The following is an 18,605-nucleotide window of genomic DNA, read 5'->3' on the forward strand; positions in this document are numbered from 1 at the left end:
TCACAGAAATGTTCCAAGAGAGGCAAGGGGTCTTGAACCAGCTATAAATTTTATTCCACACGAGGGAAGCAGAAGGACATACTAGCAGCAAATGATGGGTCAATTCTTGGTGTGAGGAACAACTTGACTATTGACCTCAAGGGCATTTCTTCTCTTCATCAGGTTGTGTCTGGTAGGAATACGATCCTGGAGAGCTTTCCACACAAATGCTGAATAAATTTCATCCAAATTCTTCTGAAAGTAGACGGAAGGTTGTCCACGATCAAACAAGTTTTATATATCTCCTTGGTTGAGAACGCATCTGAAGTCGTTGCTGGAGAGAAGGACAGACCACAGTTCCAGAAATTCAACAGAATTGAAAACCGGAGTCCAGTTAAAGCACCACACACCCAGAAGCATCCCATGTTCCCAACCTTAACAGATTTCTGAGACGATAAAAGATACAAACTTCTGAATCTGATTTTTAAAATACAACCCTCATCAATCCAAAAATGAATAGACAACCCATTTCCTATAGAGTGTGATACATTTTCGTTAAAAATCTTTCCCTCCACCCCGTTTAAAAGATTTTTTCATATCCCTCCACCAAAGAGATTCTGAATTGACTTTGTTCAAGACTCTAAAATCAACAGAAAACCCCCCATATCTAGATCTCAGAATCCTAACCCAAAGTGCATTTTGATTGTTAGACCACCTCCAGAACCATTTACAAAGAAGAGCTAAATTAAAAGATCTCACACCAAGTCCGCCATCAAATTTACTTCTACAAACTCTATCACCCAAGAGATTTTATTGCTATTTTCCTTCCCCCCCTAAGAAGTCACGTTGCAGCTTAGACAAGGAATTGATAACACACAAAGGAGCTTTGAAGAAGGAGAGGTAGTAAAGCGGTAAAGCTGATAATTCTTCCTCCGAAAGAAAGCTTTCTTTTTTCCCAGCCTGCTAATTTCAATCACCACCTTCCAAGTCTCTTTTGCACCAATCGGGAGCCCGAGATACCAAAAGGGCAAGCTTCCAATTTTGCATCCAATAAATGTGACAAGTTTTAGACTCAACAAATTCCTTATATAGATGGTTTGTCATTGTCGAAGAAATACGAAATAGGTTATGTTGTGTAAGACAATCATCCTGCGATTAAGTTTCGATTTATTTTAAATTATCATGAATACTAAATGGAAATTTTCATTTATACCAGAAGCAATTAGTCATTACTCTTGTCTTATTTTTCATTTATACTATACATCAAGCAATTATTCAAGAGTATTACTCTTGTCTTTCACAAGCTACCAATTTTTTTTTACAACAGTAACATAAAACTAAATAAATTAATGCATGCTTCATCATGTTGATTTATTATTATTATTATTATTATATTATATTATTATTATTATTATTATTATTATTATTATTATTATTATTATTTATATTTATTTACGTACGTCGGTGCGTGAAACATTGATCTCTTTAGTGCATTCACCTTGCCCTGAAGCTTTCATTCAAGAGATTGCATGCATCTCCACAAAGTGTAACCAAAATCAACTGAAACTTACCTAGCAAGGTGCACGTCGAATCCTCTATTTCAACATTATTTTTTGTAAAACATCCGTATCCCATAAATTAAAATTATTATTTCAATATTTATCATAAAAAAGTTATAATATTAATGAAACATAATTAACAATTGCTTTATAAATAATTGATGTTTACAAAATATCTACCCGATTTATAAAATAACCAATGGTAATAATCTATTCTTAAACTAAAAAATGAAACTAAAGGCTCAAAGTTAATTATATAATGATTACAAAATTAAACTAAACTCAAGAAATTAAAATTGGAAAGACACCAAATTAATTAAAATAGAAAATATAATAAAATGGTATAAAAATGAGAGATCAAAAATATGAATAGTGAATCTCAAGTACCTCTGTGCCTCCATCAAATTTTATTGTAGAAAAATGGTCTAAATCAATTTTCACACAGGAGAATAAGAAGCTGCATAATATGTGAATATCGAGAGTGTATGATCATTAACACCAATATTTGATGGGTCAACGCCATCCAAAGAATAACGTTATTAGAGTTTATTCAATTATATATTATATTTTGCCTTAGGGTGTGTTTACTTTGATAGAAAATGTTAGAAAAAATATATTTTCCATCATTTTCACATGTTTTCTATGATGGATAATTTTCTCCAGTCAGGCTGGAAAATTTATTCGGGCAGCCCCTTTTCACTCATTTTCTCACAAATGTTGGATGAGAGGGTGTGAAAATATTTTCCAACATTTCAATTTGTTTATCCATCTATTTTTAACAAAGTAAACACATGATAAAAACAGGAAAAAAAGATAATATTATCTCACATTTTCTTATCCATCTTTTTCAAATAAAAATTTTACTACCAAAGTAAGCACATCCTAATTCGACTATAAGGATGCAAGTTTCCAAAGAGGATTGATTCAAAAGGATAGAGAAGCTGGAGATAGTGGGAAGTGGTTCACCTTGTCGATTATTTGAAGATTATTTAAGATTTAGGACACCATAACTTTTTCAATTAAAGTGGTTAGATAATGTTCATCGAAAAAAAAAATGGTATTGTACATCAAGAATTCAATACCTCTTTAAATAAGAGTACGCATTTATCAATAGTTTGTCGCTAGAATATGAAGATTGATAAACGAAGCTATACGCGAAACAACATAATTTAAACTAATAAAAAAACTATAACTAACTTTATTTAATTAGAGTCATTAGACTAATAATAAAAATCTATTAAAATGTATATAAATTCATATTTTTTTCTAAATTACATGCAACACGCAACTAACATCTACGGCTGTAACGACTCTTCAACTTCAACTTTGACAGAGCTTACATATTTAACAAGCAAGAACACATTTTGAAGTAGTTTCTATTTCCCTAAAGCTGTAGCTAGGAATGCCTTAATACATAACCTACAACAAGCTGAGTGTCACAAATTGCACGAGAATTCTGCAATCACCTTCAAAAACAACATATATTGTTCTTTAAATACGACTATAGAATGCTTCAAAACACAACCTACATCCTACAAGAAGTAAGATAGTTGTTCTTTTTTCCTCGAACCACCTTCCCCGTGTAAGTCGTTCCATTGCTTCAACTCTGACATTATGGACCCTTCACTTGCAAAGCTAGGTGCAACCTGTTGTCATTAAACTCGGATTTGGTTCAGTAACACAACGAAAAGTTCGAAAAAAAATGAGCAAATGTATCAAAGATCCACGTTTCTTTAAGTAACACGCAATAATGTTTGGTTTTAATAGTCCATCTGATTAAGCAGTTACTTTGATTGTGCTTACAAGGAAATCATATATTATCACTAAAATATAAGATTGACTCATAATTTTGGATAAAGGAGCTAACTGCTCAATTAGGTGACAATATTCGTGGTTTGGAAAAGAATGAATAATGTATTTACCTGATTTTTTGCTTCTTTCAAATCTTGCATGGTCAATGGCCTGATATTGATTACCCTCTCCGTTTTATTTGAATTGTCACCAGACTGCTGAACTTCTTCAGCTTTACGCTTCTGCAGCGTATAATGAATGCACAACAGAAAAACATTACAGATCTGCAGATGCATGAATATATTGCTACACAACATAACTATGATATATACCTGATCTTTCAGTCGTTCTTGCTTTATTAACTCGCGAACAGGTCGGTATGCAGCAGTTATACACAAGTTCTATTTATGAAACTTTCATCAAATTCAGAAGATGTGATTTAACTTATTATTATTATTTTTTTTTACAGGAAAATATGTAATTTAACTTCATGTAAGAAAGTAAGAACAAATAAAGAGACCTTTAAATCACTTCCGCTGTATCCTTCTGTCATTGTTGCAAGCTCTGTAAAGTCCAATCCTTCGGCTTTATCTTTTGACAATAGCGTCTTCAAAATCTTCTCTCTGTTCTCCACAGACGGTAAACCAACCATAATTCTGTAACAATCAACAGATAAAGTGAGAAAGTTGGGTCACCAAATTTGCACACATGCTAACTTGTACTTAAATATGTAGGAGAACCTACCTTCTCTCAAAGCGCCTGATGATTGCTTCATCAAGATCGAATGGCCTATTGGTTGCAGCTAGAACCAGAATTCTCTCACCAGGGTTTGTCAGTAGACCATCCCAATGAGTCATGAATTCATTCTTAATCTTTCGCATGGCTTCATGCTCCCCACTTTTGTTTCGCTGACCAAGCATACTGTCAACTTCGTCCACAAAAATTATGGTTGGGGATACCTTTCCTGCAAGAGTGAATAATGCTCGAACTTTCTTTTCATCTTCACCAAACCACTTGGAAGCTATAGTAGACATAGAAACATTGATAAAGCTTGCTCCAGCTTCGTTAGCTATGGCTTTGGCCAGCATAGTCTTCCCCGTACCAGGAGGCCCGAAAAGCAGTATTCCCCTACATGGTTTCAAAAGGCCACCTTCAAAAAGGTCGGGTCTTCTAAGCGGTAGCATCACTAATTCCTGAAGGGAATCTTTTATATCATCTAAGGCTCCTATATCTGCAAATGTCACACCAATTTCACTCGCTGGTATGACTTCTGGCCGGATAAGTCTTTCAAATTCATTGTCCGGTGGGACTTCCTGATGCAACCAAAATGATAAAAAGATCTATAAACAGAGGAAGAGATGATGTTTAGTTCTAATATATAATGCATGGAAAGAAGAAAGATATGAGGCATATTATGTCAGTAATTGCCATCATTAGAATCACAATGAGATTAAACAAGATACATATATAGAGGATAAGTTGTATTAGAGAATAGAAAAGACAAATCAATTCTAATTCCAGCGTCCGAAGAGATAAGCATCCAAAACATGAAAAAACAATAAACTAAAAATGAATGAAACTGGAAAATTATCCTTACAGGAGCCTTTGATGCTGGGAGTTCTTCACTCTTGCTTTCAGGTGCAGTTGTCACGGATTTTGTTTCAGCCACTAGTGCTGAAGCAGCTCCATCTGATGTCACCTGTTATTTATCATTATCTTATGAATATGCTCAATCGACAAATACTGTGTCTAACTTGAGCAACCAACCTTTGGCTGTTCAACTTGCGCTTCAAGCTTCATGGTGTCATTTCCATAAGATTTACCTTCCTGAAATATACCTAACCCATGGGATAGGCTAATTCAAGATGATAAAATATGTAAGCACATCGTCAAAACTTTCACTCTAATGATGATCTATAAAATGGCACCAAAAAGACCCACCTTGACGAGGATATAACAAGTTTCCCATTTCTGTATTCGGGCTCCTTGACATTTGTCAAATGGTATGAGATAGCTGATACCACAATTTCTTCAATATAGTTGCTAAGAACCATCGTGTCAACCATACAAATAGAACCCAAATCATCACAGGCAATGTCATTAGCAGCAAGAACCTCAGTTATATGATTCTTGTTGTCCTGGTATTGGAACATCTTCATGTCCTCCTCTAGTTTAGCCTTCCAGCTTACAAGATTATTTTCATCGGTTGGGGGTCTAATTTCAATATTATAAGGGAATAATGATGAAATTTTCTCATCAACTGATGTGTAGTCATCTTCTTGGTTAACAATCCTTGAACCAAGGATCAGTACGGATCCTGACAATTTCTTCAACATTTTCTGGAACATTATATACAGTTTCTGGGATCTGCCAAAAAGTTGCTCGACATCCCTAAGATAAAGTATAATGGGATTGATATTTGATACTTTGGTAAGAACCTGTGTCGTTGATACTAAATGTTAGTAGAAAATCCAAATAACGTTATCCAGTAGCTGGGGTAGATGGAAGCGTTACACATGAATGGAAATCTTACCTTGTAAAGTGTCTGTATAAAAAGCTTCTCATTGAAACACCAGCCCACTGCACGCTTGGGTGGGGCTGAAAAAGGTTGAGATATAAGACTAAGATGCATAAGCAGAGGTAATATGACAACAGTATACTATCTTATGCCTCAAATTGATCCAGTTAAAAGGAGATTTCTGAACAACACACTCCATCGAGCATTTTATTCTTGCCCATGCAGTAGCAACATAAAAGGTCAGCTATTGAGAGACTGATTTCAAACCATTGTTCAGTATCCGTAATGACATCATATATCACCCCTACCACCCCTCCCCTCTCGGCTCTCACCCATATTCTTAATTTTCTTAAATACCATCAGTTAACCCTGGTTAGTTCTTGAGGTATCAGATCTTTACAGAAGTATGCATTATGGTAAATTCACTTTACATTTAGTGAAGAGTACATATATATCATTCTCCATTCAACCTGAATTTCCAAGTGTATTCAAAGCAAGATTATTCAAGTTTGCTGAGGCAGATGCATTCCTTCGCAGCCTTGCAGGAGAAGGGCCTTCCTGTCCACTGCACATACAGAAGCATGCATATTACGAGACTTCAGTGAATTTAATGACTTATAAGCAGAAATACAGAAAATCATTACGCACTATGATGAAAGATTGACTCCACTACTTTGTCTGCTCAGTCCTACAAACAAAAGAAAAGTGTAAAGTTGGGGACGAAATGGATTAGAACAACCAAAATAAAGAACATGGCGTCAAAAATCTGAACACTGCAAATGGTTCCAAAATTAGTAATTAGTAGGAGGCTTAAAAGTTGGAGGAGGTGATGAGGAAAGTTTTCCAAGGGTTAAATACAGATCACAAATGTAAGTTTTAATTGCATAGGGATGCTGCAAATACATGCATTGAATTATGTCAAAACATAGTTTCCCAGTGTACAAACATATCAGAACTACCTAAGATCAGTAATCTAGGATTATTTTTCTGACAATAAATGTGCATTTTCAACTTGTTGATTAAATTCTACAGTTCAAGTAGAATAATCAGGATTCCCAAAGATGACAAGTGGCCACCTGAGCAGGACTTTCTAAAGTCAAGCTAAATTTATATGATATATCCTCATTCCCATCTTATATAGAGATAGATCATACTGAGTCATGATTACCTAGCCCTTTGACGTATCATAATGAGACACGCATAATTCAGTGATGGAAGTCCATTTCTAGGAAAAGACTATTTTTGTCTCCTTCCAATGCAAGGGTGAAGTTTATAATGTCAAGCCAGTTACACAAAAGACAACCTATATGGCATTCTAATTCATATAGAGAACCAAATCAAAGACTCAGAAGTTATTTATCAATTATATCAATAGTCCATCTAAAAGATATTAGATGTGCTACTGAACAATGAAATGGTGTATTCGAGTATTGATAATTTGCAGCAATATGAAAATATGCCTGTCACGTAGCTCTTAATATGATACTTCAGTAGGCAACATTCTAATTCCATGTTAACAAAATCAAATCAAATCACCAAATCAAAAGACAAATCTATGAACAAATTTTTTTGTCAATTGAAAATTGCCATTATTAATTAGAAGAAAATAGAGACTAAAAATGAATTAATAAATAACAACTTGTCATTATTACATTCAGAAATCACACTTCTGTCTCGAATTATAGGACACTTTTCAAGTGACAATAACTTACATTCATGTTCTATAGTCTACAATACAAAGAAAATATAGTTTTTACAATGTCATAATGTGAACATTTTGCTTCATTCAAAAGATGATATAAATTTTCTTTTCATACCTCTCCTCTCCTCTCTAGGCTGAAGCATTGCAAATGATCCAAATAATTCAGACATTCGGCTCAATGTAGCTTCTGATGTTGACCTTTTAAAAGACTATGACAGATATATGTCAGATTTTGGAAAGTAGTCCAAATATATAAGCCTCACTAAGTGACTGATGGACTGAAATCCCAAATATCCAAATGAGAAGTAAAATACTTTGCTACATGAATACATTCAACAAAAGGTTTATATAAATAGTGGACTTACAGCTTCACTAGAACATCCATACTTGCTCTGAATCTGATTTCAAAAACCAAATATAAGAGTTAGTAGAAAATGTATAGGGAAATTATTTGATGCCAGAGAGAGTAGTAAGCATGAAAAGTTAAATGACTTCCCAACTCACCTTCAAAGAAAAGTCGTTTGCATCTAATAACAACAGCTTGGCCTCGAAAAAGTGAGCTAAAGCCTTAGCAAGCATTTGGTGATACATTTCTAGTAAAACATAAAATAGATCATTCATATACAACCTGGAAACGTGGGGGAGAAGAGAAAAGCTTCACATAGATCAAATAGTCTGGAAAAGCAAGCCAAATGACTTACCTGTGGTTCCAGACAGCAAAATTGCTCGACTTGCAGGAGATAGATTTCGTGTGTGCTTAGAGAAATGGGCTTTCTTCAAATGAACAAAAGCAGCACTTGTTAACAAGGCCTTTGTTTGTTCACTGTCATTTTGATTAAGAAGAAAGAAATCAGTGGAAGATGCAACCCCACAAAGAAAACCCAGTTTGATATGACTATACAGAGTTGGCTTCATTATTAAAATTCATAAAATTTTGTTACAACCTCATATTTCCTCTTTTGAAAAGCTTAACTATGTCGAACTAATCTCTTTGCCCGTAGTATCTCATTCTACAGGCATTTTCAGTAAAACGGAAACATCTAAGTACGGTCTTCAGTGCCTTAAGTTCATATTATATTTCCTTTTCTGGGTTAGTAAACCATTAGAGGCATAAGAATGAACACTTCCATAACGAAGGATTGTACTGAGAGATTCCAACCTGGATGCAAGCAGAAAGAAACTTAAAATTGATTATGCTATGAAATAAGCTGACTACGACAGAAAGATCCTGTTCATATTGCTACATGGATTCATTAAACTTTCTACATTAACAGGGTGAATATCTAATTTATTGCAGTCTTATTACCAAACATTAAACAGCTCGTAGTTGAGGGAATTACTACTACGCCTACACTTGATTATTTGGCTCATTTGATGAAGAAAATATACCATTTCTCTTATCTATTTATTTGATTAGAAAAAGGAAAAATATCTAATAATGACCAAGTTCAAGAAGATCGAGTATGCTACTGCAAAACTAAGGAGCCATATCTTCCATTCCAACCATCCAAAACCAACCAGAAGCTCCTTATTTTTTTTTCAATAAAACAAACAAGATGTTCAAGTATACAAGTTCTACAAGTATAGCCGCAGAAGAAACAACATTTGAGATATTCAGTGGCATTCATCAATTAAATGCTTCCAAACAAGAAACGACTTTAAGAAATTCACCTTAGATAGTAGGGGAATTGATCGAAGGTGACATTGTAATCCCTTCCGTTGCCGATGAGCGCTATCATCTCCTCCTCCATGATCAGCGGCGACAAGCCGTTCGCATCGGCACCGCCACCGGCCCATTTGCCAACTGCTTGCGTACCCGACGCCAATCCAAGCCCTACTCCGACTCCTATGCCCACACCCAATGCGGACATCATCATATGCTTCGATTCCATTTTCCACAACACAAATTACGCACTTCGCCACGAAAAGCTTTTTTTCTTCTGCGGATTGTATATAGTTTCTTACAATAACTTGATCAACTCTGGAAGGAATGAATTCCCCAATTGAAACGCTGCAGATGCAATGGTTTTCTGCATAGGAAGGGAGTTGGTTTTTGGTTTGCGCAGGTTCATAATTGAAGCGGTTATTCCCGTTTTAGCAGGCGCCCTTTTATACGAATTTAAAAGAGAGGCGCAAGACAGGTTGCGCACCTTTAACGCTCTGCTTTTGTGAAATAAAACGAGTCTAATATTCATCGTCCATTTCAATTATTTTTATTTATTATAAGTGGATGTACATATTTATTTATCTTCCTACCTCTGTGATGTGTACAAAAATCAATTTTGAGAATTAAGAGGTTCCACATCGCTTATACTTAAAGTTAGGTTTCATAATTCGTTCTTCACGGTAGTAATTAAATTCATCTTAATCCTTTTTATTTTTCAACAATCAAAGTTTGATATGATGCTTTCTTTTCCACGTGGACATGTTATCCGATATGGTGTACATGTGTGCAAATAATAAAAATATCGAACACATCATCATCTGACAGTTAGAAAAAGTTGGGCATGTTTCATCTATATAATATATAAAAATGCAGTTTAACAACTATTTTTTCCCGTCAAATTTTAAAAAACAAATTTCCTATTTTTTAGCAAGCATGTTTTCGTTCTACTCTTTTTCTTTCCACTACACTTTTTTACTATTTTTCTATTTCTTTATTTTTTTTAATCTTTTCTCTACTTTCTAAAAATTGTATAATTTAACTCATGATAAAATATTTAAAATAAATATCAAATTATAGATCATGATAAGAGCTTTAATTTGATATATATATATACCGCGATACTAGTTTGCATAAAAATTCAGAATTTATGATCAATTTAATTTGTGAAGTTTAGAAATTGTGCTATGATATCTTCCACAATTAGTCCTTAAAACTAATCGAACATTTTATATTCACTTTGCATGATAATGTGCAAATACTTGTAATTTGTAAATGCTCATAACGTAAAATGAGAGTTAACTGATGTGTTTGATGAACTAGTATCGCTATCCCTATCCCGTGCATCGCACGGGAATTATTATAGTTTCATAAAATAGTAAAAAAAAATTATTAACATTAAATTATATACCATATATAATTAATTATGAGCAATTCATTTATAAATTGTAAACTATAAAATTTAAGTAGTTAAATCATTCACTTGTATTTCATCAAGCAAGACAATATGTTCGATGGACCGTAAATAATATTTTTATATCGTATTCTATAATAAAAGATCAAATGCGAAAAAAATAAAAGGGAGAATAAAGAAAAGGGAAAATGTGCAAATTGGCCCCCGAAGTAGTAGCCCCTATAGCGTAAAACCCCCCTTAGTCACTGTGTGTGCAACTAAACCCCTGAACTCCGAGAAAATGATGCAAATTCCCCCCTCTGACCTAACGGCTTGTAAGAAGTAATTCATGTAATTACCACAAAGTCTATGATGATAAACTGATATTAATTAAACCATAATCACTAACCTGAAGCCATGATGAATTCTGTATGAAGATTTGATCTTCCAGGAATACAGTATATTCTTTTGCGTATTTCTTTTGATGGGAAAAAGAATACAGAATGGTACAGTTTCCCGGGGACCAGACCCCGTATTTATAACTTCTCAAGTTATTCATATTTATTATCTGTGAATAGGCGAAAGTACCCACTTTTATAACTTGTCTTACAAAAGTACCCACCCAAGCCAAAGTCCAAAAAGTCAAAGCCGACATGCTTGGTTTTTTGTAAAAGCAGACCTGACATGCTTCGTTTTTTGTAAAATGTCTGACTCACGTCACTTTCACAAGTTAAAAATGTGATGAAGAGTCAATAATTGCCCAACTCACGTCACTTTCACAATCTAATATATACTGTATGTTTGAAAATTTATAAAAAATTAGCTTACGTTTGCGTTGTAAAAACATTAGTAAGAGGACTAAAAATTTTACTATTATGTTTATTATGCAACAAAAAAATATTCTGAAACCAATGGCATAACTAGCCGCCGGAAATTCATAGCCGCTGCCCAGTAGCCGCAGGTCCAAAATATACACGGCTACTGGGCAGCGGCTATGAACTTTCGGCGGCTAGTTACTCCATTTGTTTCGTAATATTTTTTTGTTGCATAATATACATAATAGTGAATTTTTGAGCCCTCTTAGTAATATTATATTATAACACGAATACCTTAATTTAGAGTTTTTATTTAAATTTTTATTTTTATTTTTTTTATATTAAAAGAAGTATACATTGATGTGAAATATGAGAGATACTGAATCTGCATAAATATTGGATTATAGTGGGGTAATAATACTCACTTTATGTATGATTTGATTGAACACAAAATAATACAGTAAACACATAAAATAATAGGCTATTTTTGAAGAAAACACTTGAAACTCCTGAAATGTAAACAAAAAGATATTTGAGCCCTACAAAACAATTAGCCGCCAGAAATTGAAAGCCAGTCGTACTAGCCGTGAGAAATTTTTCACACACGGCTAGTGACGCCGGCTACGATTTTGTGGCGGCTAATATTTTTTTTTGGGACAAAAAAATCATTTTGAAGTAATACATATGGTTGTAAAATTTTTTACCTTGTTATGAATGTTTGAAAGTAACATATGTATCCCCTTTTTGTGTATTTCTATTTATTTGTTAATGTTTTAGTCAAAAAAGTACATGTCCACATGAAATACGAGATAAGGTGACTGCACAAATTTGGATTGTAATGAGGCTTTAATGCTCACTTTCTGCATGCATTTGATTGCACATTGAATAATAGATTGAAGTGTACTGAATGAATGAACAATACATTTCACGTGAATTTGTACAAAGGACTCTAATATTAGTCTATAATAGGGCTGCATTTGTGAATGAGAAAACATAAATCCAAATACTCGTAGAAAGAGCATTCAGTTAAAAAATTGAGAAATTGAAACCCTCAAGATTTGAGAAGTGGTTTGTGCGATAGTTGGTGCAATTGGTGTTCAAAATCTACTTGAAGAGGTGATTTTCTCATATATTGTTTGTGTAATTAATAGTTTGAATGTTTTATGTTATATTTATGAGAATTTTTAAAGTGTTTATGCATATTTTAATACTACATTTTATGTGTTTTTATAGATGGAATTCGTTAGATACATATATGTGAGATACAACGGACTCGTCGATGGTATACACTATGTTGGTGGGGCTACAGATGTCCTTCCCCTCGTCAACGAAACTATTGAGAGCCTGATGTGCAGCGTCAACAATATTATGAGGACGCATTCGTTGAGCTCGAGCTACCAATTGTATTATTTGGCGACCAATCTATTTGGTAGGGAGATGAAATGTGGCTTGGCCACAGACGATGACATGGAAGCCTTATTGGCAACTGCCGACTATCCTATGGTGTACGTTGAGCACTACAACGGTCCGATTGTAGAAGAAGCCTACATCCCTACTTTTGATTTTGCTGAACCTTCGGGACACGTAGATGAAGCACAATGCAGTCAGTATGAGACGTCGTATTATCATCATACGTCATTTCATGGTGTCCAGAGCTCGCCTCCACGACAATATTTTACATGGGATGGACAACCGCTAGACGAATCTGCATGGAATCAAACCGAAAGGCTTAATGAAGTATGTGGGAGATTGAACGATGTGCGGACAGATGATGAAGCTGAGCACGAAGCCGAAGGCTCGGTTGCATCAGGAGACGATGATGATTCTGAGGAAGATGACGAAGAATTTGACCCTGCGCTCGAGGCGGGCACTGCTTCTGATGCCTCTGAGGATTTATTAGACGACGATCTAATCGATTTCACGGAGATCGAGCGAGCAGGTTGGATCCGACAAAGTACAACACGTGATGGAGATCCGACAGCCGAGACCGGTGATCTAACTAATTGGTTAGTTCCCTTGATTCCAGTGGACGCCTCGGCTTCGCTGGTTGCTCGCGAGAGTGACCCTTCTAGAGTTGATGATCTGCAGAAGAATTCTTTTTACAACAGCAAAGACGACCTGATCATTGCTGTTGGTTTGTGGAACATGAAGCGAGGCACTGAGACAAAAGTTGTCCGCTCAGATCCGGGACGAGTCTATTTCTCGTGCAAGCACTCTGACAACTGCAATTTCGATCTTCGTGCGTCTAGTAACGGCCGAGGGATGTGGAGAGTGCATAAGTTGAAAGAGCATTCATGCGAAGGGGACTTGCGCACAGCTAAAAAAATCAAGGCGCACTCGAAGGTGGTGGCAGCGTTTGTGGCAAACAGAATACGCGATGATGGAGAGGTCATTAAGCCGAAATCCATCATGGCTGAGTTAGTACGCGATTTCGGCATCAAAATCAAATATGATGTCGCGCTGCGTGCAAGAAATCTCGGGATGGAGATGATATACGGTCGAGTTGATGATTCATTCCTCCTGCTCCCAAGATATTTGTATGCCCTGAAGGAAGCGAATCCTGGCACCTTATATGGTTTGGAAGTAGACATAGACTGCCGGTTCAAACATTTGTTTGTTGCTCTTGCGGCTTCCATCTCACCTTTCTACTTTCACCTTCGACCAGTGATTGTGGTTGATGGCACACACCTGAAGGGAAAAAATAGTGGCATTTTGTTTGTCGCCGTGACAAAAGACGGAAACGAGGCAGTTTTTCCCTTGGTGATCGGTGTCGGTCCGATCGAGAACGATGAGTCGTGGAAGTGGTTTATGTCACATCTGAGAGGTGCTTGCGGCGAGCCCGATAACTTACTTATTGTATTTGATGCGCATGTCTCCATCGCTAATGCTGTGAAGAGCGAGTTTCCAAATGCTACTCACGGTATTTGCTAGTTGAACAAGATGAAGGGTTACGGGCCCGGTGTTGCTGAGCTTTTCCGCCAAGCTGCATACGCCTACGAGCAATCAAATTACACGCGTGCAATGTCAGCCATGGCTGCTCTGAAGCCAAAGGCGTACGAGAAGTTGTTGCGCGTAGGCCCGGAGAAGTGGGCACGATCACAATGTCCTGTGTCCCGTTACAGTTTCCTTACATCCAATGCCGCCGAGAGTTTTAATGCACGTTTGCTGTGGGCCAGGCGTCTTCCAATCTGCTCGATGTTGGAGGCAGTCAGATTAGTTGTCGAGCAGTGGTTCAACGACAGGCTTGCGGCCGCACAAGAGAGCGATGAAAATCTGACTCCGGAGGCAAAACAGAAGCTCAGTGCAGAACTTGTAAAAAGTCGTCGTTACACAGCCAAGAGGACCACCGAGAGAAAATACAGGGTTCGTGCTAGTGGTCGCCATTATATGGTTGACCTTCAAAAGCAGAGCTGTGAATGCAACGAATTCAACGAGGACCAGATGCTGTGTTCTCATGCGATTGCAGCCATTACGTATGTCATTTCTATTCATGACCTCAATTACCATTATTAAATAACAAAAAAGTATAATCGTTTGTTTTGCAGTGAGGCGAACGAGTCAGCGGAGGATTACGTGCACTCTTACTACTGGAACAGTTCACTAGTTGACACATACTCTGGCGACGTTAACCACTTGCCTCCCATAGAAAATTGGAATATTCCTTTCCAAATTGCATCTCAGCTTGTTTTACCAAATCTCTCTCGGCGACAAGCTGGTCGTCCAAAGGAAACTCGAGTTCGATCCGCAGGTGAAAGGCCGACTCAAAACACATCAACAACGGAGGCATCAACTAGTAGCAAGAAACGAGCACCCAAAACGTGTGGTCTCTGTGGCGGGTCTGGTCACACACGTCGATCGTGCAAGGGTACGGCCACCGATGCGTAGTCGTATTTATGTTTAAATTGAAGCTTTTTTAAATATGTTTTCAGTTGTACCATGTCAGCGTATGACATTAATTTCTTTTTATGTTTTATTTAAGTTCATTTAGAGTTCCCTAATTATTATGGATGTGCTCAACGTTTATGAATGAATTCACAGCGTATGACATCATTCACAGTTACAATTATTATGATGTTTTCATAATTTATAATTTTGAAATTTTTAGAATTTTAGTTTAGTTTTAATAATTTTTTATTAATTTATAAATCCAAATAATTATGAGTGAATTTATAATTATAATTCATAATTTTTTCAATGAATGAATTTATGAATGAATTTATAATTATAATTCATAATTATAATTTATAATTCTAATTCATAATTTTAAGATAATTACTCAATAATGAATTTATTTTAGTTTTAATAATTTATAATTTCTAGATCAGCATAAAGACTTGCTATATTCTTTAATTATAAATGCAATTTAGAAATAGAAATGAATTACTACATAATTTTGATTGTTAAGTAAGTATGATTTATTGTTTGAATTTGTCAAATATTAGAATTGAATATCCTTAACAACGTCCATCAAACCAAAATAGAAGGATTAGCCGCCACAAAAGTATATCCGTGAGGATTAGCCGCGAGTAGTAAAATAATACGCGGCTAATCCTCACGGCTACACTTTTATGGCGGCTAATCCTTCTATTTTGGTTTGTTGGACGTTTTTAAGGATATTCAATTCTAATATTTGACAAATTCAAACAATAAATCATACTTACTTAACAATGACCACCATTTACATGTCACTACAATTATGAGTTGAAATTATGAATGAGAATTTGGGAAAATGCACAACTTGTACTAATAAATTTATAATATACCATTACAGAGCTTGAAATTATGTGATTATGCATTAAAAATGTCATTAAATCCAAATAAACTAATTAGCCGCCACAAAAGTGTAAAAAAAGTGGTAGCCGCTAGTAGTGAATTCCGTGGCGGCTAATCCACATGACTACACTTTTGTGGCGGGTAATTAGTTTATTCATCTTATCTTACAGTTTTATATGTATCACAAGTCATCATGGAAGTAAATATAGATAAGAAGATACTAACATGTCGGGGTAAAAATGTTGGTAAACAAAATAGTCATAAAGATGTAAATAGTCATAATGTATAGAGAATACAAGTTCAAAGTACATCGGGGGATGAGCAAAACTCGTAGATGGCACTGCCTATCTTGTGCCTGTACAGCTGAACATTATTATTGCCCCACTCCAGGCTCGGCGAGTCTGCGATCAAACGCTCCACGGTCATGCACGCGAAAACACCAGAGCTAAATCGGTCGCTCTGTGCAAACTGCTCGGCAGGATCAGCATACTCGATCTGCAGCTGACGCCATTGGAGATTCTGATTCGGGTTCTCCACAATGCGTGTCCTCTCGAACCAAAGGAACACCTCAAGGACCCGGTAGAAAAGACGGCCCAAAGGACACAGAGCGCGCAGCATGTCGTGGCGTGACTATGCCCCAATCCGATACAAGTTCGGATCGAATACGCGGCATTTACCCGTGAGCATATCAATGCTACAGATAACGATACACCCCTCGACAAATACAGGAACAATGACCTGTACAGGAAGAAATAATTGATCAACAATCCTTTTTATTTTAAGTCAAAGTTATTTATGATGTAGGTGTAATTGTGTACCGCAATGGCATCCAACCAATCTCCCTGAGTCGATGAGGTACCCTTGCCATACACTGAATACATCAGCTTGGCAGCCGGCTTCCACGACAACACTGGAGCCTCAGAGCTTATAAGACGTTGCTCTGCACGAGAGCTAAACATACGGCGCGCATTCTCCATCATCTTCTTGTATTCTCTATCCAAATAAGTCTGCAAAGAAGAAAAACATTATTTCAACAATATTTTATTATAAACGCAAAATATGTTAATGCTTACGAAGAATTCCGTATCCAATATGATATGCGTCCTGTGATCGATGTCCTGAAGCAGGTCTGTACCGGTCACCAGCCTATGCCTCAGCGTCATCATGTACGCATCTACATGCTGCACATACTTTAATGTTAATATTAAGTAAAAAATAATACTACATGTAACAAATGCATCAAAAATATTAGATACCTGTGGCTCGAGGTCTTTAGTCCTGCTCATGAGAGTTTGCCAAAACATCCTCTTGATCGGGTGCCCACTCTCTGTCACCACCAACTTCCTGTAGCTCCCAATACGGATACCCTCCACCATACGAGTAAATCCCTCAATATACTCCTTGTCGACGGGTTTCGGCTCGTGGCTGTGAACGTATGGGGATCTCAGCGCAGCCGAAAGCTGCCGCTCACGGTGGCTTCGGCGCAGTTGCGCACCCTCTGGTGGTGGTGGTGGACAAACACTGACGGGAAGGACAGGTGTTGCCCCAGAAGCAAAAGCTCCCTATATTTACATTAAAACAACAAAAGTTAAACATATAAACAGTTTAACAATGACACGTAATTTCAATTAGAAGTTAAATTTAAAACAAATACTGAGCTTTTACCCTAGTAAACTGCTGCCAGAAACGCTCCATCTCTCCCTGAGAATAACCAGCCTCGTGAAGAATCGGCAACGAAGAACGAGGCGGCTCGAATGGGTGTGCTGAGCTCGAGGGCTGCTCAGTGTACGAGTAGCGTGGCCCCAGATATGGGGTCAAGTGTCCGCCAGCCCCAAAAGTCGTGGGCACACCAAAACTAGTATGCGGGCCCGGTGGGGTTTGATAATCATCACTGGCAGAGTGACCCGCGTCCCTAGCAGGCGACTGGTGTGCAGGGGACCTCTGCTGCGATGGCGCATCCTCGTGCTCGGGCTCCGTCTCGGGCTCGGGCTCACGTCGCCTGTCCGATTGAGGTCTTGGAGCAGGCATGGGCTGACGTACATCGGTGCTATGCGAGCATCGGCAACGCATACACCCAAAGGTCTCCTCGGCCCAATTCTTCAGCCTCGTGAATAGGCCCTCCTCCACACGCCTCGCCACCCGGCCCTCACTCTCGCGCACCATCTGTTCCATGCGCTGCCACTCCTGCTCGCTCAAACCAGAAGGCCCATGTGCAGCACTGCTCTCTCCCCCGTATCTGGGCCTCCTTTGACTCTGTGACCTCCGGCCGGAAGTCACGGGGCGATCGCCGCCGCCACTCTGATCCCGCTGGCCACTGCTCGACGAGGACGAAACCACCTGTGGTCTCTGCCGCTTTCCCCGATCTTCGCGCCTCGAACGGCGACGTCGGGGTTCCATCTGAATAGATGCGTC

General features: G+C 37.3%; 1 protein-coding gene across 1 annotated transcript; it reads right to left on the minus strand.

Moving 5' to 3' along the window:
- Positions 1-2,753: 2,753 nt before the first annotated feature.
- LOC131024666 (ribosome biogenesis ATPase RIX7-like) lies at positions 2,754-9,684 on the minus strand. Its single transcript, XM_057954175.1, has 16 exons — positions 9,221-9,684; positions 8,251-8,372; positions 8,054-8,142; positions 7,915-7,947; positions 7,665-7,758; positions 6,496-6,535; positions 6,318-6,412; positions 5,863-5,927; positions 5,271-5,767; positions 5,097-5,184; positions 4,927-5,028; positions 4,074-4,642; positions 3,850-3,985; positions 3,662-3,730; positions 3,461-3,571; positions 2,754-3,184 (listed from the first exon to the last, which is right to left on the minus strand). The coding sequence occupies exons 1-16, from the start codon at positions 9,439-9,441 to the stop codon at positions 3,071-3,073; spliced, it is 2,445 nt and encodes an 814-aa protein (XP_057810158.1). The 5' UTR covers positions 9,442-9,684; the 3' UTR covers positions 2,754-3,070.
- Between the last annotated feature and the right edge of the window lie 8,921 nt (positions 9,685-18,605).

This window comes from Salvia miltiorrhiza, chromosome 5 (genome assembly GCF_028751815.1).
Source record: "Salvia miltiorrhiza cultivar Shanhuang (shh) chromosome 5, IMPLAD_Smil_shh, whole genome shotgun sequence".
NCBI classification, from domain to species: domain Eukaryota; kingdom Viridiplantae; phylum Streptophyta; class Magnoliopsida; order Lamiales; family Lamiaceae; genus Salvia; species Salvia miltiorrhiza.